This window comes from Pseudopipra pipra, chromosome 2, assembly GCF_036250125.1.
Source record: "Pseudopipra pipra isolate bDixPip1 chromosome 2, bDixPip1.hap1, whole genome shotgun sequence".
Lineage (NCBI taxonomy): Eukaryota > Metazoa > Chordata > Aves > Passeriformes > Pipridae > Pseudopipra > Pseudopipra pipra.
In genome coordinates this window covers 51,334,063-51,355,891 of record NC_087550.1, presented here as the reverse complement: position 1 = coordinate 51,355,891, position 21,829 = coordinate 51,334,063, and the positions used below count along the sequence as shown (strand labels likewise).

The 21,829-nt window shown below is 39.5% G+C and overlaps 1 protein-coding gene across 3 annotated transcripts in view; it reads left to right on the top strand.

The window, feature by feature from the left end:
- DCLK1 (doublecortin like kinase 1) overlaps window positions 1-21,829 on the top strand; it is a 239,683-nt gene that overhangs the window by 104,744 nt on the left and 113,110 nt on the right. For all 3 annotated transcript variants that reach the window (XM_064645543.1, XM_064645545.1, XM_064645547.1), the window contains exon 4: window positions 20,791-20,890. In XM_064645543.1, coding sequence (XP_064501613.1) covers window positions 20,791-20,890 — 100 coding nt within the window. The remainder of the gene's footprint in view (window positions 1-20,790; window positions 20,891-21,829) is intronic.

Here is a 21,829-nt window from a genome sequence, read left to right as displayed (position 1 = left end):
AGCTTCCTTGAGGATGTAGAAGAGTTCACTTATGATCCTTATTTCCCCTTAATTTCTCCATTTATTTACTGTTTTTCCCCGTAAGCGTGTCTAGATAGAAAGATGTCGAGTATGAAGCCGTAAGTCTCTGCTAGAGCGTCTAAAAATCTGGAATAAACCCATCCCTGCGGATGCTGGGCTCTTCCGGCCGAGGGTGAGGAGGGGATTGGAGCGGGCTGAGGCAGCAGCGGGGCTGCAGCTCCCCCGTGTGTGCAAGCGCGGGGCGGCAGCTCCGCCCCGCTGCAGCCCTTCTTGTACGGCATCTCCGTGCCGCCAGTGTTTTCTGAGCACGCTCTCGGTAGGCATCTCTGCTTTCAAATGAATATTCAAGTGTCATAACGCTAACTTTTCACGCCAACTAAACTTATGCAAAGATATGGTAATCCAAGCAAGTTCGGCATACGTTGCTCAGTTTTTGAAATCTGCTCTGGGTAGTTAAAATTGAATGAAGACCTCTGGAGCCACTGCAGGACAAGTAACTGTTTAGCCTCATTTGGAAGCAGCATTCATTTCTTTGAATATTCACGGCTTGCTAAGAGGGAAGGCAAGGCTGCTGCCTGCCGTTAGTGTGATGGCTGGTTCTTTTTCAATAGTGAGTTCATTCTGAAATGGCCACTAATGAACTCAGTAAGGTGGACAATAATCTTTGCACAAGAAATGTTTTAGAAGATGCCCCAGAAAGTAACTTAGATCTTTATGTTCTCCTGAGCCTTCAAATTGGTTGAGTCATTGTGCCATTCAGGCATAGGTGGCTTTTCCCCTCTCGAATATTTTCCATTAACTTCTGAGTCACTTTAAATAAATTAATACACTACTTGTGTGATCAAGTTTCTGTTTGCGGAAACAAGTTCTAATGTACTCTGGAGGATCTTTAGATATGTCATATCTATTAGTGCTCTTTTCCAGTGCCATGCCTCTATTTTGTCCCTCTTCTGCACTAATTCACGGGTTTAGGAAGTCTTGAGACAACTAATGATGCTGAGTAAATTCACTCCAGTGTTTACAAAGGCTAACTAGAGATTTTTACTGAGACTGTAAGCCTCTGTGCCTGTCAGCAGAGAGATGCCTCTTGAAGGTTATTCAAAACACTTAAAGTTGTGCTCCTTCTCTGAACCGCCTTTTCTAAAATCTGTCTCTTTCCATCCAAGAACTTCTGTTCATGAACTTAACTTTTGTGAATACATTCCCTCTGTGAATAACAGCTGGTGAAAAGAAATACAGTTTATATATTTGTGTTTGGAAGAACTGTTAATACCTACACTGTGCCCAAATCATACATTGCCAAGTAAAAAGGCTTATAAAACATATTTCTACATCCTAACACTGGCCTTATATAGATCCATCGCTGGTGGTGCTAAACTCTGGCTCCTACTGAGAGCTTATTCTGGGTCTCGTAGGTTATTTCTACACCAGGTTACTGCTCAAAAGGCATTTTGTATACTTTCAGGTTCTTTTTTCTTATAAGAAGGCAAAACACGACTACAATCTCTTGACTTCTGCAAAGACAAGTTATACTAAAGGCTGATCATCTTGAACAAAAGGCACTACCACTAGAAAAATGCAAAGGGATGGAAAGAAGCATCTTTGGGGATTGTAGATTTAACTTTGAGTGATGGGGAAACTCTAGTAAGTGTGTGTGAGATAGTTTTGGCTAAGTGAATCTGTTGCCTGTTATAAATTTGCTAGAAAATTGTAATTATGTAGTTAATAGAAAACAAATGCTTCTCATATACATTGTTGCCTAACTTACATTGAGAAGAGTGACTATGCAGAGAGCCCTTGAACTGTATTGCCCATGGCAGCACTGTGCAAGCATGTTTGTGAAAATGACTTCTCTGTGTTCATATTCCCCCTTTTCAGGTTTTCCTTTAAGAAACAAAACGACTTAAAATTTGAATTCCAATATCGAGTTATTACTGCAATATCGTTTAAGAAAGAAAAGCCTCTCATACTTTTTTGAAGCACTACCTGCACTTGCTGAAAGTAATTAACAGCACTTCCAAACTAATGAAGCTAGTCGGAGTAATTGAAGCCTTGCCATTAATATGAGAGCGCTTATCCCTGTCACATGCCTAATATTTGTGAATATCATTCAAGGACTCCTTGAATAGTCCCAGTACTAAGACTGGGACTCATAATTACTTCCATCCCTGTCAGAGTGTGTCACCATCTGTGGGCTGTGTAATCAGTTCCTTCTTTCTACTTTTGCCTGACGTGGTAATTATTTTTATTTTTTTTGTTGTTGCACAAATGACCCAGCTTCGACAATTAGCATATCCACAGCATCATCTTTGCTCTCAGGTGGTTAAGATACTTTTCCTCTGAGAAACCTAATTCAGTTTCTCAGTTAACAAAAAAACCCACCCCAAACCAACAACAACAAAACCATATGCAAACACAGGAGAGAGATTCAGGCTATGACATGTCACAGACTTACCTAAACTTAGAAGAGATAACCTGTTTGGACAAACCTTTATCTTCCTTTCCCACCCCCCCTTCTTTATAGGACAGACGTTTTCTGGTTCATTATGCTGGCAGTTACAAATTGATCCTGGGATCTTTAGCTCTGTTGATATTGATATACATGGGATGTGTAGAGACATGTATATGGATAGAACTCTGTGTTCTGAGTTGTTCTGGATGCAAACCGTAGAGTGCAGTGTGGAGAATGGCTGTCCTCCTGGGGATATGGCCCTCCCTTTGTGCTGCAGAAAAGCATCAGTGAGTGAAAAGGAAATTCAGAGACACAGCAAGATGTTAACATAGGTGAAATTGTTTTTTGTGCAAATTTCCCTTCCCAACGTGGTGCTGTTTTCTGTTATTGTATCTTTCTCTCAAGCTTATCTGTGCCTAGCAAATGAACTAAAATTTTCCTACATTTTTTGGCCTGACTTCTTTCATTTTTGTTTATCACATCATTGTCTACAAGGTATAGGATCTCAAAAGTGAAGGATTTGTAGCTGAAGACTGAGTTCGTAATAAGTAGTAGAATCAAAACATCGGGGATACAAGTCAGAAGATTATAAAGTTGTGTGCAGGGAACAGCCTAAGAGCCAAATAGTTTGCTGGACTTCTGGGCCTCCAGGTCAGCAAGTTATTTGGGGCTTTAGTGCCTAAGCCCAGATTGCTTAATTTTTATTTTTTTTTCATTTGGGTTTTGAGTCAGTTCTTTGTCAGTTGTCTGTTAAATACTGTAACCTTTCCAAACGCATCTGGCAAATATTTTTGTTACAGCTATTGCATGTGAGAGATGCTGCACTGCCAGCTGTCTTAGTTTTGATTTGGCTCCTCACCAAGTCCCCCAGACCCAGCGAAAAGCGTCCTTCCCCTTGCCCCTTCACAGCAAAGAGTGAGAGGGAAAAAAAAATTTGTAAAACCCGAAATAGCAGAACTAGGACAATATGTATTTATATTTACATATATCACATTTATATACAGTTACAATACTATGTATATATAAAAAGAGAACCCCAAACACCTCCCAGAGGGAAAAGGGACAAAACCAAAAAGAAGCAAAACAGGTATACACAATCAATAAAGAACTAACAAAAGAAAATCTTAATACTCCCCTTGAGAAAGCAGAATCGTGCCAAACACCACCGCCACCCTCTGCCTCCTGGATCGGCAGAAACAACAGACCCCATAGACCCGACCAGGCCTCAGCTCCCCCACACGAGCGAGACTGGCTGCGGGAGTGTGCTGTCTCCAAACCTCGCCGGAAGAGAAGAGAGACTCAATCTCTCCTCCCCTCATATTTATATGTTTGATTACATAAAGGAATAGGATGGAATACTTCCTTGGTTCCGACCTGGTTGCCAGGAAGGAAGACCTAGACTCGAAACCATTACACCAGCAAAGATTTGCATCTGCATCAGGGTGTCAGTTTGATATGTCTTATTATGTCAAAAATAATCAAAACATAAATTCCTTTGGTACTTACTATGTCTCCACATGTTTCTTCTAAGCTATGCTACAGCTTAAAATAAGTCAACCTAAAGGTGCACAGATGAGGATGAACTTTCTAGAAACTAAGCATGAATGCAATGCTTTTGGCTTGTGCAATCTATAAATACACAGCAGTCAGGTCAGTGATGAATGTGGAAGGGTTATATGGCATCTAAAAATTTTCATTTACATTTTCTTAGGCAATAAGTATATTTTAATGATAATGGTACCAGTATATTCTAATAATTTTTATCTTAAAACTAACAGTTCTGGACATAAATTATTAATAAAAGTATCTCCTTTCACAGTTTATAGCTTAAATAAAAAAAAAAAAGGTTTTTTTAACAAAACAGAAGGGATTTTGAAGGAATTGTTTTCTATGCCATCATGCTAGAACTTTCTGGTGTGCTTGAGAAAGCTCCTCTTCAACTCCCATTGTTACGCTAATTTATTATATGTTTTGATGGCAGGGATTTATTTGAAACTTAAACTGACTGCATCTTTTTGTGCAGCTACCTCTTAGCAGGTTTCATTTTAATTCTCAAATCTTTGAGTGTCGGTTGTGACTCTGTGTATCACTGCCTTTAAATCTTTTTTCCAAGTGTCAGTCTGAGGATTTTACTTGCTTTCTTTGATGTCAGCTCTAATCCTGATGGTTCATGTCATATTCATGGATTTATAAACTCTGCTTATTTTTTCTTACTAGATTTAATAATGTCCCAGGACTTGCTTACTGAAAGACTCACTCACAACAGGCTGTGTTTCAGTAAGAAACACTTACATGAGAAAGCAATCTCCATGTTCAGCATGCTTAAGAAATCTTAACGCTTGTAACTAGCCTGCCTGTGATGTATAGACAATGTTCTGACCAAGGTGTCTCTTCAACAGAGCTGGGCTTAAAATTCCATATTCTTTTGTTTATTGCTTGTGTCTAATCTCTCTTCATCCTTAAGCTTTTGAACTCTTTCATGTTGTAAATTTTTGTAAGTTAGATTCTCTTTCTGCACATTTCCTACCTTTGCTGCTCTGTCTTAAGGAGCCAAAGCCCAGAGAGAATGGCAAATACAAGAATCACTTCACCAGAGTCCAGATTATACATGTAGACCATGTTTACATTGCTAGTAGTTTTTCTGAAAGATACAGTCTTTGTTAATGGAAATACCTTGAACTTATAATAGTTACTTGCAAGACTAATTCCCTAATTAATCTCCCAAGAAATGCTCTTCAGGAAATAAATAATTTGAACAGTGACTTTGCTAGAAAGATCCTTATATATTAATATTAATGTTTATTTAACATGCTCTCTATCCATCTCGTTAACATCTGTTGTCATAATGAAAACTATTGCCAAATAGTTTCAAAAGTGATGGTGATGAGATTGCATGCATCTGAATGTCTGTTTGGATTGGATTTTAAATTTATTGTCCATATTCTGCACTTAGAAGAAAGGGAATCTCTCAATTTTCACTTTTCTTGAGCATGAAGAGCTTTAATTGTTGAATCATTTGATTGGTTAATTTAAAGGATTACTATTATTGTTCAGCCCAGCTGACCCTCTGGAATTTGAGGAAGGTGTTTAGCCATTTGAGGTCTTGCATTTTGTGCTATTTTATTGCCCTTATCGTTACATGAAATGCTACATTATCGGCATACTTTTGTTGGTTTTGTGCTGGTTCCAGCTGCAATGTGCAATGGCTTGTTGAAACCTTGACATCTGTTTTCCCTTTTCCTCCTTTTTTTTTTTTCCGAAGTCAACCATGTCGCTCTTTTTCAGTGTTGCATGCTGAGCGTTAACTTAGCATGTGTATCTAGCCAAAAGCCATACATCTCAGTTAGTTCCAGACACTATGTGATGGAGTGCTGTCCCACATGCATTTTATTAATGATTATGCCTGAAAGAAATAGAATTTATGGCATTATCACCAGAATCCACTATTAGTCAGTAAACTAACATGAGAACATTGTTTCATGGTTATTAAGGTGATGCCTGCATTCTAGCACTAGGATTTCAGAAGTAAAATGCTTTCAAAGAAAAGAAAATAAATCTCCCATCTCTAAATGCATTTGGGTAGCTATATGTTTTTGCACAGTCCCTCTGCTACTTGAATCGCCTGTTGAAATCTGGTTCTGCTGCAGGTACAAGGTATGATTGGTTTGGTTCAGATATTAACTCATACAAATTTCATGGTTTGACCTACTTCTGCAGTGCACACGCTCTTGGTCACACGAACAAGAAAGGCAGAAATATTCCCACATTTGACAAAATTATATTGCTCTGAATCGAAAGACAAAAGGAAATCTTTATTTCTAGGGGTCTTTAAAGAAACTGCCTCCTGGAATGCCACCAGGGAGGACCTGAAGACATGGTAATCTCTAAATTGGGTGCTTTTGTAATGATGTGGAGACTATAACTTTGACCTTTTCGTATATCAGTCAGTGATGTATATAATATTGTTTCTGTTATAAAGCGACATCTAAATTAAAATTACAAATTTACATCTGGATTCAGATCCAGACAACTAGTAAATTTTATTTAGACCAATTCCCAGAGAAGCTGTGTCTCCTGCAGTCTCCAAGGGAAGGTTGTGTTATATCCCAGTATCTCAAAAAATGATTGCAGCTTGCTCCCACAATTCCCAACTGGGAAGGTAGAGAGCAGCATCTGGCCACCCAAGGAGAGAAGGACCCAGCTTACAACCTCCTGCTGAGCAGAACTTCACAAAAACAAGCAGACTTCTGGAAAAGTACATAGTGGATCAAGGTAGAAAGTTAATCAATGCTTCTGTTCTAACTTAGTTCAAGGATTCATACTTACCCTGTAGCATGAGTTTGATAGATCTCTTACTTGAACATGGAAATAACAGTATTGTACACTTTCAGGAAAATGATCAGAGTGCCTTTTGTTGAAAAATTGTATTGATTTCATGGAGAAATTGCAATTGAAAGGTTTTACTGGTGTGCAAGTATTTGGAAAAATCAGATTTTGAGAAACATTGATCGCGTGCACCTTATTTTTGAGATTTATGAATGAAATGCAAGTTTGCAAGGTCTGGGGGAAATGCATTAAAACTACTTCAGAAATAGCAGACCCCCTAATTGCCATTTCATATAGTGGGCCATTATAATGCATTTACTAAACATAGTGGGCATGACTGAGTACAATGTTTCATTTCATCTAGCGCTAGAAGCTTACCCTGAAAAATATTTTTATCTGTACTTCAAAAAGACATTTCCTTCTTATCTCCAAACCTGTAATTATAATTTCTAGGAATTGCCACCTTACTGCCTTTATCTTTTGAATGAATTCATTTCACCTAGCTGGTCTCTGCCTCCTCATTCATGTGCTCTAAGCAACTAGAGGGATCATCAGCTAAAATTTGTCACGAAATGTGAACAATGAAAATTCTTAATTGCTTGTTCTTGCTTATTTTAGAAACTTTAGACACAGACATAAGAAACTAGTCCAGTCCTCTGCTGCAAACAGAACAAAGCTGTGGATTTTAATTTTTTAATATCTCTCAGATGGTATTCTAAAAAGTAATATTCCAACCGAGGAAAAAAGTATTATTTTCACTTGTGACGTGACTGATAATCGAAGAGCCACTTAGGTTTTCTACTATATGGCCTTCAAATTGTGAAGTTTTCTTTCATGAGAGATTCTGTCATATAAAGGCCTCCTTCAGCCAATGAGCTTGCATGTATCACTGCTTTGAAGAACTTAGCACTGACAAGTCCTTAAGATAGTTTAAGAGACTGCTCTGAAACCAGCAGTTTTTGTTCGAGTCCAGTTGCAGGATTACAATTATTTGAATGATATGTAAGTAAAAGTAAAGACCATCTTGACGCAGAGGATATAGCCATAGTAGTGAAAGTCATGAACAAGCTTCCTTAGGATTCCTTGCTCCTTAACTCGTAGGCAACATATTCTGTGCTCAGTTTTTCTGAGTGTTTAACAGTAGGATTCCATCATAATAATTAAAAAAATAACTAACAGGTGCATGGTACTGCATTTATCTTTTTCAGCAAAACCCTACTGTGTAAATTGTTTCCTTTGTACATACACATTCTGAAATTCAGTCTCTGAAACTATTTTAGTGCCTCTGACAAGGCAAGCACCTGAATTCAAAGAAATTTTTTTTTTGCTTAGTGATCAGAAATTAAAGTAATATTAATTTCCTGGTTCTTAGGCTTATGTGAGTACAGTATTTACAAACAGTTGCCACCTGTTTGGACAAAAATACAGGAGGGCTTCTGGAGTCCGCACTTTGTGTGTCTGACCACTAAACGGTAGTGTTGTATTGCAACTGGTAAAGGAAAATACGTGAATACGGCAGAGGAAAAAAATTATTCCAGATGTAGTTGAACTCTGCCATCGAGTCTTAAAAGTGTTTCCATTGGCCCATTAATTACATCTTCCGGTATTAAATCAGCCCTTCTGTCAGTGTTTGATTGTTCTGAAAAACATCCTCTGTTTAACACTGATTTATTTTAAATGTGTGAGGAGTTTTTTTTCCTCTCTCTCCCTGTACAAGCTTTGTTTTCATGTTTGAATTATCCATCACAAGCATGCTGATCTGTTGTGCAATTGCTATGGTATTTTTTATGATGACTAGCAGGATTCAGTTTGCTTCAGTGCAAAGGAAGACTGTAGTCGGTGTGGCCAGGTGATTAATTGTTTCGGAGAAATGTTTAACTGGTGTATGTGTTTGAACTTTATGAGCAAGATTGTCTGGGGCTGCAAAGTAATTTCCCTTTTATTGTGCTGTAGGAATATGGATTGCATAGTTGATAGGGAAAAAGAATGCTTGGGGATGTGTTTGTGACAGATGGACATCTCACTTCTTAATCCTGCTGGACTTTTGAATATGAAAGTTCACTTTCCTATTTCTTTGCCAAAAACATTGTTTAGAAATTGCCACAGTCCTTGAATTGCTCATGAGTATGCCTTTCTGCTTACTTGCTTGTACAGTACTTCAGCTGTATTTTTAAAATTATTAATAAAAATATAAAATATTTAAACAATATTATTAATGCTAATACAATTATTAATACAAACAACCTGTCATGTTTGTTGTCCCCAGATGTAGGAGTAGTTCTGACTTGTGTTAAAATGACAGATACCTGGCCAGCTGCTGCTTCCTGTAGGTGTTACTGAGCGGAGCTGCTGGGGGAAGAGCAGCTCAGTACTCCTTTCTCAGTACGAATAAAAGAGGCAATAAAAAAACCTGATCCCACTTTCTGTGTCACCCTAGGTCAGACAGTAGAGGACATAGAACTACTTTTGCCTTGCTTTATACTCTAGTAGAAGTTGTCTTGGGCAAGATACATTGTTGTGGTGTATGATGTAGGGAGCTGAGTTTAGAAGAGATTACTGAAGTGAGAGGGCAATGGTCATGTTTTAAGTTAGAGATGGCTGTGAGAACAGGAGTCAGCGCTGGAGACTTTCATACAGAAGAGATGCTGAGGGAAGTAAAATTTTAGTACACTGAAGGGTTTGAGTAGTGGAGTAAGGGAACAGAAGAAGCAATGAGCTGGTGAGAAAACTGGGAGACAGCAAGTTTATATTTGATGGAGGAGACTCAAAAGTAGGTAAAAGGAGGAGATGCACACTTTAGGCTCGTTGATGCAATCCCTACATTTTTCTTTTTTCCTGTGTGAACACTTGTTATTTTGTTCCACACTAGCTAGTTAGAGCAATTGTGTGTTAGTGCAGCTGTCAAAGTACGGTAACACTCAAGGAGAGGTCATTTTTGGGTATGGGTAGGAGCCACATTCTCATGGCTCTTATCCTGTCTGCTATGAAGGTGTTTTTGATAGAAGAAGTTTGAAGTAGTCATGTTAGTGGTTCCTGTAGAGAAACCTGTAATGAATCTGAATGTTAGTGCTTCTCAGTACTGCAATCATGCATAAGCCCATGAGGTGTCTGTTGGGAAATATCCCCTGCTCTCCTCAAAAAAGAAGCTTGTTTGCTAAATTAGTTTTAACATAACAAAGAAACTGTGCAGGCTTAACCTAATGTTTTGGGCTAAGGTAGAGTAGTTTCAGTGCATTTGAGCTGCAAAGTTTCTACTGTCTTTATATCTGACTTTAAAGGTTTAAGTTGAAGGCTTTTAAAAACATTTTTCACAAATTGAACATGTTTCTCAAGAGGATTTTTTTTGCCACATTTGCAAAATCTGGGATCTTAATTTAAGTTGATTTTTTTCTTGAGGTGTACCATCACTTAGTGCAACACATAAAAACAAAACTGAGGATATTTAGATTACTGTATAAAGCACAGTGTGGACAGGTTTTCTTGTCCTTATGAAAAAACTTTACTGACCAAGGCAGAAATGCATATTTTAACTGAGGAAAACAGATGCTTTGTTCCTACCGATTTTTTTGCCACGTCTTAGCTGGATTAAGATCATACAGGCTGAGGTGTGTATATCACAGAATAAATGTTGATGAACACACACATTGTAGAAGTAGACTGATACTACATCCTCAACAACTAAAAAAGTAGAGAAACCTCTGTATTAGTGTCAGAGGGAACAAAATGAATAGAGGTCAGTCCTGAGCCAGTGCTGACCAGCAGACAGCTGAGGGGAAAGTGGGCATGGGGTGGGTGAAGTGTGACTCCCCAGGGCACAAGGATGCTGGTTGGCTTTCCATCTGCTCCTATGAGGCAGCAGAAGAGCAAACTACTTCTGCTGGTTTTGGGTACAAAAATTCATATGTTTTTAACTATGATGGTGTCTTGTGGTCATCTAATTTGGGGACACACACATACTGTGTCAGAGGCATTAATCTGCAGTGTGGCCACACAAGCCAATTGGTAAAGACTAGCTTCAGCCAGCTCAAACCCCTATGGTAACATCCCTTTGTTTACAGAAACCCTCAGAGTAACATCTCTTCATTTACAGAGGGCACTCTTGTAATGAGAATCTTATGATAAAATGCTCTTCTTCACTGAAAAGCTCTCACAGCTTGATGATGCAGTTGTCACCATGGAGATTTCACTCCAGCAGAAAAGAATGAATTTGGTGCTGTTTAACTTCGGAAATGTGTAGCAGATACTTCCCAATGCCTTCAGCTAAGCCATCACCTGAGGAGAGAACTTGGATCAGAAGCTGATAGAGGAAGTATATATATACTGATGATAAAAGATATTTTTTGTAGATGACCGGATCTCAAGAAGTAGCATATGTGTAACGACAGATAAATGTGAAAGAGCATGAATAAAAGCCTCAGAGCCTGAGCCAACAGGAAGGGAAATAGACTTGCCTTTATCTTGAAGGAAATATTCAAATGTGATGGTCTGTGAATTCCAGTTGAGGTCTAATTCCTTTCCCTCAGAAAGGATATTTTCACACAGAATGGAGTGGTTGATGTTCCTTAAGGAAAAAAGAAAAAAACCCTTGCTATCAAATGTATTTAGAAGCAATAAGTATTTTTCTTTCTCCTTCCCAAAATTATTGATAATTTGGATTTTTTGTTTCACAGAAATTACCTAGAAAGCAATTACACCAGTATAGAATGATTAATTTCTGATTTTTACTGGTCTGTCCTCTAACGTAGCATACATTAAGCAGTATGCTACAAAACTGAACAAAGCATTGGGAAAGCTAATATGGGAAGCAACCCTATACTGGCTGGGAGATAAATGTAGTAATGTGGAAAGTCTCTTCTCTTTCTGTATTTCTGCTAGGATTAGGAAGTGATTCTCCCCCTCTACTCTCCTCTCAGAAGACCTTCAGAGGAGCACCACAAAAAGGATCAGAGGACTGGTGCACTTATCATATGAAGAAAGACCAAGAGAGTTGGGATTGTTCAACCTGGAGAAGAGAAGGCCCAGGAGAGACCTTATTGCAGCTTTTCTTAACCTCAAGGGGGCCTGCAAGAAAGCTGGGAACAAACTTTTTAGCAGGGCCTGTTACAATAAGGTTTTAGATGGTTTTAAATTAAAAGAGGGTAGGTTTGGGTTAGATATTAGGAAGAAATTCTTTACTCTGAGGATAGTGAGGCACTGGAACCAGTTGCTCAGAGAAGTTGTGGATGCTCCATCCCTGGAAGTGTTCAAGGCCAATGACAGGGCTCTGAGCAACCAGATCTAGTTGAAAATGTCCCTGCTCATTACAGCGGGTTGCACTAGAGGATCTTTAAGGTCCTTTCCAACCCAAACCATTTTATTGATTCTATGATTTATAAGGTCTCAGGAATATCCATAGCTGTCATGAGACTTATTATTGACTGCCAGGATAGATGGCAGTAAAATCAGTTCAGTATCTAATCTGAGATGTTCCTCCACGAAGCAATAGATAAAGAGTGGGAAAATGAATAAAAATAAATACTGAAAAGGTGGTGGATAGTGGAAAACACAGTTTAGTTAAGGAGACAAATGAAGGGAAAACATTAGTAGAGATCAATTTGAATCTTAAAACAAGGAGGATTTGGGGGGGTTTTTTTTGGGGGGGGGGTGTTTTGTTTTGTTTGTTTGTTTTTGATTTGAAAAATCAGACAAATGCAAAATACAAGGAGAAAAATAAAAATAGTGAGCTCCTTTGACATGAATAACTAAAGAGACCTGTCTAGGAATTTAACAGCGAGGCTGAGTGAACCAAAAGTAGCAGGAAAATGAGAGGGAGCTCTGTAATAAAACTTGACACAAAATTAATGAATCAGAGTCCTAAAATCATGAGTCATTTAAACAGTAAGGTTTTTCCAAGGATGAAACATTTTCTTAATGTCTTTTTCACTATCAGGGAAATGGTAATCAAACTCAACATCAGATTGTTTAAGGTTCAAGAAAGCTACTTTAAAACAGATTTAGAATTTCCCAGCTGGCTGACCATGGGGTGATGCTTGGAAGGCACGTGCCGCTGACTCTCTGCCTACCCCCTCGTTTGCACTGTTCCTTCTCCACCAGCCTCTGTCACCCTTGGTGTGTTCTCCTGGCTGGCAGCCCATGTCTCCTCTTTCCTTAGTGCCTCATATTTTCCTTTTGCCATGCTTCATTTCTCCTTTACTTTTCATAACCCCCCTATCCCCCATGTCATTTGAGTTCCCCTTAGAGCCTTCTGCATCTTTTTACTTTTAACTACCTCATTTCTTTGTCCTTGCTTTTCTTTTCAGCTCCAAAAGCTGTGGTGCCTGAGGACATGCCAGCTTGAAGTTTTCTCATTGCTCATACAAAATAGCTTTCAGCTTTGACTCTAATTAAGTTGTTATTATTAAAAGAAGACAAGCACACAGAACACCCCCTCCTTCTTTTCTGCCCAAGAACCCAGCATTATGAAAACTGTAACAAAAATGTGAGTTAGTAATAGTGGTGGTGGTGGTGATGTAATGTGCTGATGCTATGAACTCTTCCTGAACACAGTGGAAAAATTTATTTTCTGAATATTTTTTATTTTAAAAAATATCAGTGTTTTCATTTTAAACTTGATATATGGTCAATTCTAAAAGAATAGGAAAGTATTTGATTTGCTGATATATGCAAAAAATTTTGTTCTGTTTTTTTTGTGCATGTGTTTTAAAATGTGAATTTAAAGGGTCCCTGATCCCACTGTAGCCAGAAGACAGAAGTTATAAAAGGGGATTACATCTGTGACTTTCATTTCATGCTTTTAGAGAAAAGATTGATTGAATTACTTTCTCCATCTCTCCCTCTCTCCTTGCTTCCCTCCCTCTTCTTTCTTTCCCCATCTTCCCCTTGCCTTTCCCTCTCTTTCCTCTCTGTTCCTCTCTCCCTCACTCTGCACCTCCTCCACACCACTACTGACTGCTCTTTCTTACTTGTGGTGAGAGAATGTAACGAGTTATTGGCTCTACAAACTGCTATTCTGAGCTCCAAAATTTGAAGCACAATTTCTCCTATTTTTAGTAGATATAAGTCTCCATAACAAGAGACCAGCTTCACAGAGGTGAACTTAAGTGTTTCAGACCAAAAAAAAGGCTCCACAATAGTTAGAAGATTTCTCATTAGTTCCAGATACTCAACTGTTAAAACAAAGAAGGAAAAATGAAAATAATTTTTGAAGTGCCTATAGTGAATGGTGTATCTGGTGCAAAGCCAGTCCTGAGGTTGGGCCTGTAGCCAAGTTTGCTGTTCTGCTCTGTTCTCCTTCTGGACCAACTCTGCTGATCTGTTTTGTGCTCCCCCGGTGGCTGTGGGTACCTGGCCTGTCCAGGTTCCCCCCAGGTCTATTCTGGGGACTAGAGGGTCAAAGCACCATAGCAACTGCTGAGATAAAAAATAATTTGGGGTTCTTCCTTGTCAGACACCTGCGTTTCCCACTGGAAGGGCACATGGGTGTCTTAAGTTGTGTACTAGGGAAATGAGTTGTGGGGGATTGAGGCTTCAGCGTGTACAACTTACTCAGGAAAATTTAGGCATGGCAAATTCTTCCTCCTCCTCTGTTTTGTTTAGCCAGGCCAGCTAGTCTTGTTTATGTGACTTGCACATAGCCAAAGCCTGTACTAGTGATCCATTTTCTTTGTTGCTGCTTGCTGTCTTTCTTACCACCGAAGAAAAGACTCCCTGACCTCTGCTAATATTACTCTTATTTGTTCATTTCCTTAGAAAGTATAAGAGAGACACTATTAATGTTAAATAACACTTCTTTGCCAGAAAGGTTTTTGTTTAAAAGTGTCACAGTGTATTTGGTACCATATGTGTGGTAGAAAACATTTTTTGATTTCTTTTTATTTAAGGCGTATGTTTGACTGCTCCTGCATTGGCTTTGTTCTCCCCACTGTGAGAAACTTCTTGGTGAAATATGAAAGATAAAAAGTTATTTGTGAAAAAGAAGAAGATGGATTCTCTGACCTGAAAACAACAAAAATGTTCAAGGGAGGCTTTTCTAATTCACTGGTTTAAAAACTGATTAATTTTAAAGCTAAACACATGCAACAGAGCAGACTGACCTCTTAAGCACTTGCACAATCCATCTTAGGTGATACAAATTATTGATCTTCTAAACTATAACTTTTGAGGAGCTGTGCTCTCCAGAAGTGAAAATGGGTAATAAAAAGTGTGTCCTGTTGCTTAGGTGGTGACTGAATGTGAATAGGAAGTGCTTGCTCATTTCTCTCCAAAAAAGCCTGGAAGGGGGCGCTGTGTATTTGTTAGATGCCTTCTGGAAGGACTTTTCAATATAACCTCTGAGAAGTGTGAACCTGGGAGCAGAGGGCTAGGAGTGCTGAGACAGAAAGGATGAAAAATGCAGACAGGGAAGGACATCTAAGGCCTTCCACTTATAGTATGAAAAGATACTGGAAACCTTAATAGAAGTTATTCCAGAGGAAGATGGGTTTGGAGGGAAATTATGATCTTGTTATGAGCTTTCTAAGAGCTAGAATTATAATGCCCAAATTAAAATCTTAGGAGGCAAAAAACCCCTGTAATTTTACATACAGAGTATGAAGCTGAGGGCAAAGAGAAAAGAGGCAAGCATAAGAACTTTTTAAGTATTAAGTGTAAAGTTTAATAAAAGCCAAAGATATCTAAGTACAAATTATTTTTCACATGTTAATCCTATTTTCTGTCTTATTTGCATATAAATTGCACTGATTGAACCTGAGATGCTTTAAATATTGGCGTAGTTGAGCTGCCTGCATTTAAATGTCTTTTTTAGGCTTGAAAGAACCGTCTTAACTGTGCAGAGCCAAGCATTTTTGAGTTTTATTAAATCCATAAATTTTTAAAAATCAGATATGAATTGAATTTTTATTTATGCTTGTTGTCAAAATAGCTCAACTTTGTGCCTAGAGTCGCCTGTTACTGGTTTGGTTCTAATATTCTGCTTAGTATAAATGCAAATGTAGAGGTTATCTCTCCCCAGAAGTGTGTCAAACTTAGGAGGCAAACAGGAAATCACAGGATTTTTAATGTTAATCTGCAAATTAGTAGTTTTGTACATGCTGTGGGAGAGGTGGCAATTTCAGAGGAACTTGACTGAAAAGAAGAGATGTTTGAAGCTTGGTGGGAGTATGGGGTGGGAAGACAGGCAGGATATGTCTTATGGACAAAAAAAAAGATGGGAAATAAATGAGTTTATTTAAAGGTTGCTGAGGCTGATACACTAATAAAACGTAAACTGAGTAGGAACATGGTAAAAAGCTCTATCAAATATTTACATTTTTGATGCTGGTGTTCAGGTAGAGTGTGGTGTTAGGGTGATAATGGTCATAGGAATACGGTTGTGGTGGACCTGAATTTAAAACTATATACATTGCTTAAGGAAAGGATAATTTAGGAAGTACCTTTGTCTTTTTTGGGGGGTATTTATTTCCTCTAGTTGTTTTTCTCTCAATTTTCTATTTTTCATTTGCTAATGTTCTACTTTTAAAACTGTTTTAGTTATAAATCTTACTCTATAAGCTAGTCATGACATATACCACTATTTTTCTTCTTTAAAATATTTCTACCATAGAGGCTCATAACTGTTGTAGATGCCTTCAGGCATGTTTCTGGGAAGCATGATATGAATTTTATAATGCCTAAACACCAGTTACTCTGGGTTGAGGGGATAGTGCTTTTTTAATGCCCAAATCTAGCAAAATCTCATTAGCTAATTCTTTCACTTGTGGTTTTATAGGCTTTAAATGCTGAATTGCCCTCCCCTGTTTTTTTTGAGGGGATTTGTCTGGGTCAGATGGACTGTTCTCAACTGCTTTGTCAATTTTTAGAGATTCTTCATGCGTTGTTTTCCTGTCTGTAGACTTGTAACACACCTGAAATGTTTCTACACCAATGCATGCAGCGTGAGGAACAAAAGAGAGGAGCTCAAAGCTTTGGTCCAGTCCCAGAGATTTGATATCACTGGCATAAGTGAAACCTGGTGGGATGAGTCCTGTGACTGGAGTGCCGTGTTGGATGGTTACAGGCACCACAGGAGGGATAGGCAGAGCAGAAGAGGTGAAGGGGTATGTAATAGAAGGGTTAGAATGTATAGAGCTCACGGTTGGCAATGGCACAGTTGAGAGCCTCCAAGTAAGAATCAAGGGGAGAACAAATAATGTGGATGTCATTGTGGGAGTCTGCTATAGACTTACCTGCCAGGACGATGATGGCAACAAATTATTCTTTGAGGAACTTGAGGGACACTTCCAAGTCAACTGCTCTTGTCCTTATGGGGGACTTCAACTTGCCAGAAATCAACTGGGAGCATCAAGCAGCTGATACATTCCAGGCCAGAAGATTCCTAAAAAACCTGGATGACAACTTTATGGCACAAGTCCTAAGGGAGCTGACTCAGAAAGATGCCCTCCTTGATCTGCTGCTTGTCAACAGAGTGGATCTCGTGAGCAAAGTGGAGACTGGGGGCTGCCTTGGCCACAGTGAACACAAAGTTATTGAGTTTAAAATCTCTGTTGACAGGAGGAAAAGTACCAACAAAACCTCGACTCTGGACATGAGAGCAGACTTCAGGCTGCTCAGGGAATTAGTAAGTAAGGTCCCCTGAGAAAATGCTAGGGTCCATCAGCGCTGGTCACTTTTCAAACACCACCTCCTAAAGGCACAGGAGCAGGCAATTCCCAAATGCTGGAAGTCAAGCAGGCAAGGCAGAAGACCAGCTTGGCTGAGCAGGGATCTTCTCTTGGAAATAAGGCAAAAAAGGAAGGCGTTTGCCCAGTAGAATCAAGGTCAGGTGACATGGGAAGAATTCAGAGATGCTGCTTGCTGCTGTAGGGAGAAAATTCATGTAGCCAAAGCTCAACTGGAGTTGAAGCTGGCCAGAAATGTGGGGGGCAATAAAAAGAGTTTTTTCAAATATATTAATGATAACAGGCAGTATAGAAATATCATTGGTCTGTTACAGGGTGAGAATGGTCACCTCATAAACAGGGACAGAGACAAGGCAGAGGTGTTTAATGCTTTCTTTGCCTCTGTCTTCAACACGGGTGACAGACCAAGGGGATCTTAGTGCCCTGAGCTTGAGGACCATGACTGTGAGAATGATCAACTCCTGTCAACCCCAAAATTGTGTGGGATCTGCTGCTCCAGCTGGATACCCACAAGTCTATGCGACCTGATAGGACTCATCTCTTGGTGATTTTTGAGTGGTCTTGGGAATCTGGAGAGGTCCCAGCTGAGTGGAAGCTGGTGAACATTGTCCCAATTTTCAAGAAGGGGAAGAAGGAGAATCAAGGAAACTACAAGCCTGTCAGTCTCACTTCAGTGCTTGATGAAGTTATGGAGAAGATTACTCTGGGAGGTATTGAAAAACACCTGAAGGACAACACAACCACTGGTCACAGCCAGCACAGCTTCATGTGAGGAAAGTCCTGCTTATCAAACCTGATTTCCTTCTATGACAAGGTAACCCTCGTAGTTGATCAGGGGAAGCCAGTTGATTTAATCTTTTTGTATTTCAGTAAAGCTTTCGATACTATCTCTGACAGTATCCTTCTGGATGAAGTGTCCAGCGCAGAGCTGGATAGACATGTCATGTGGTGGGTGAGCAATTGGCTCATGTATCGAGCATAGACGGTAATAGTGGATGAGGAAACATCAGACGGGTGACTTGTCTCCAGTGGGGTTCTGCAGGGCTCCATCTTGGGCCCTGTGCTCTTCAAAATCTTCATAAACAACTTGTATGCAGGACTGGAGGGAATACTAAGCAAGGTTGCAGATGACACAAAACCAGAAGCATCTGTTGACTCCCTTGCAGGCAGAGAGGCCCTGCAGAGAGACCTTGACAAATGAGGGGACTGGGCAACCACCAACTATATGAAGTTCAACGAGGGAAAGTGCTGACTTCTGCACCTGGAATGGGGTAACTCTGGATGTACATACAGACTGGGGAATGAGATGCTAGAAAGCAATGGCAAGAGGAACCTGGGGATCCTAGTCGACAGCAAGTTGAATATGAGTCAGCAGTGCCCTGGTAGCCAGGAGGGCCAACCATGTCCTCCTGGCGGGCATCAGGCAAAGCATCACCAGCCCATCAAGGGAGAGGATTGTCCCACTCTGCTCTGCACTGGGGCAGCCCCACCTTGAATATTGTGTGTGGTTTTGGGCATTGCAATGTAAGAAAGATTATGAGCTCTTAGAGAATGTCCAAAGGGGGGCAACGCAGATGGTGAAGGGCCTTGAGGGGAAGCCGTGTGAGGAGAGGCTGAGGTCACTTGGTGTGTTTAGCCTGGAGAAGAGGAGACTGAGGGGAGACCTCATTGCAGTCATGACTTCCTCCTGAGAGGAAGAGGAGGGGAAGGCACTGATCTCTTCTCTGTGGTGACCAGTGACAGGATGTGAAGAAATGGCTTGAAATTGTTTCAGGGAAGGTTTAGGTTGGATATTAGAAAAGGCTTCTTCACCCAGAGGGTGGTTTGGTGAACAGGCCCTTGGAACAGGCTCCCCAGGGAAGTGCTCACTGCACCAAGCCTGTCTGAGTTCAGGAAGCATTTGGACAAGACTCTAGGGCACATGGTGTGACTCTTGGGGATGGTCCTGTGTGGGGCTAAGGGTTGGACTCGATAAACCTTGTGGGTCCCTTCCAACACAGCATATTCTGTGATTCTGTGAAATTGGTCTATTAAAACATTAGTGCCCTACTGAATTACAAAACATTATATAAAAATAAGCAAACATAGCATTTTAAAATCTTCTTGTAAATGTGAAGTGAGAACAGACTTTACCAAGTATGTTTATTTTTGCAAGGTAGTCAGATAACTAATTTGGTTTTAAAATTTGTCAAAGTTGGATCAGTAAGCCCAAAGTCAGGTTTTGGTAGTCACTGATTCTTTTTTTAATATGATTTAAATTATTCAATATGATTCCATATGTATGGAAATTACCTTAACTTAAATTTTTAAGTAGTGCCTTGTGAACTAAAAGCTTTTATAAGGAAATCATAGAATCACAGAATGGTTTGGGTTGGAAGAGATCTTAAAACTCGCCTAGTTCCAATGCCCTTGCCATGAGCAGGGACATCTTCAACTATATCAGGTTGCTCAGAGGAGCATCCAATCTGACCTTAAATGCTTCCAGGGAGGGAGCATCTACCGTTTCTCTGTTCCAGTGTTTTGCTATCCTCATCATAAAAATTTTCTTCCTTATATCTACCCTCTTTTAGTTTAAAACCATTACCCCTTGTCCTATTGCAGCAGACCCTACTAAAAAGTCTTCCTCATCTTTATTCCAGGCCCCCTTTAAGTACTGAAAGTCTGCAATAAGATCTCCTCTGTAATCTCATGTATGGACATAAAAGTACACCAATGTAATCTTCACTGTTCGTATTTGGGAGTAAGAAAGAGATTATCCTTTTACTCAGTTCTGGAAGAATTATTACCAGCTCATCTGACTTTCCTGTTCAGCTTGGGGCCCTCGAAGAGACTTCACATTGACTCTGGCATAGAGGAAGAGTTTGTGAGGGAAACTCAGTTCACACATATGAATTTCATTCCCTGTCAGGGAGATTTTGCTGAAATAACTACGTTTCATTCTGCATACAAAGTTTTAACCTTCTTTCATTGCATTCAAAAGATAGAGATGTGGGCTCAAAAGCAGATTAATTATCCACTAACTACTTAATGCTACCTTGTGCGCAAACAGAAGGCATTTACCTCAAACCCTGTTGATGCATCATGTAATAAATCTGACAGTTATGGCTTTTTGTCTTATCTTTCCTTGCAGTGTTCATAAATCTGTTTCTCACTTGTAACAGATGGTCAGAACACAGCTTTGGAATTTATCTGGAGATGAAGCCCTGCTGATTCCATTAAAAGTGAAGAATTTTCAGGGAGATGGAGGCAAAGAGGGACTTATTGTTACAATTCTGGTTATTTCATACAATGTCTTCCTTTCCTTTTTGCTTGCAGGTGATGTGCCTTCAGGATTTTTTTGGCGATGATGACATTTTTATTGCATGTGGACCAGAAAAGTTCCGTTACCAGGATGACTTCTTGTTGGATGAAAGTGGTAAGAAGATGTATTTTCCAAAATGTTTACAACCAGAGTAGAGGGCAGATTTCCATATCATGCTAATTAAGCTAAAGCTGTATCACCTAAACTGATTTCCAAAATAGAATAAATATTTTGATTCTACATATGGAAAATAAAAGATCTAAAAGCAACAATAAAGCTGTCTGCCTATACAGCATAAAACTTGACTTCAGCCTGAGTTTCAGATACCATAGGAAATAGGTATGTGTTTGGTGGAAAACTCCTTTTTTGTAAGATCTTTCTTAGTGTTTAGTTTTATTGCTGTTTGAATTTACTGTGTTCCTTTATCACAATCTCTCAGGCTCCCAAACCTTACAATTGAGAAACTTGACTGAAAAATTGGTTAGAGAAGATTTCTTTACAGTAGTAACTATTTCATAGTCATTATGTGCCTACTTGTTTAACTTCACCGCTTCATCATTGTTTTTGATGCAATTATATAGTCACAATTCAAGATGGTGCAATTGTATTTCTCTGACTAACCTGTGAAACTGAAGGGCTTCTTGGTTTACCTGGATCCAGACAAATGCTCCATTAGCTTGTGAGGAGGAGAAGGCAGCAACTTGTGAAGACCTGACATTGTGAGTTAAAGAATGACTGAAAAAAGAGGTATCTTCTGGGCAAGGGAATGACATTTGGTATCAGGCACAGACAGAAGCAAGAACATATTCTGCCTTCTCAAGAGGACTTCATAATATGGAAATAAAAATCAAATAGTGTACCAGATCTGCTGTTTGAAGTAATGAAATTGCTGTAGTTGCCTCCAAGGCAAAATGTACTAACTGTGGAAAAATAGCTTTATACATCTTTAGGATGGGAATTAGAAAGGTAAGGAAGACATTTGAGCAGTAGAGGAGTTTCCCAGGTGGCTATGTGACCAGCATGGCAGTCCTTGCCTTAGATGAGAGGAGGGCC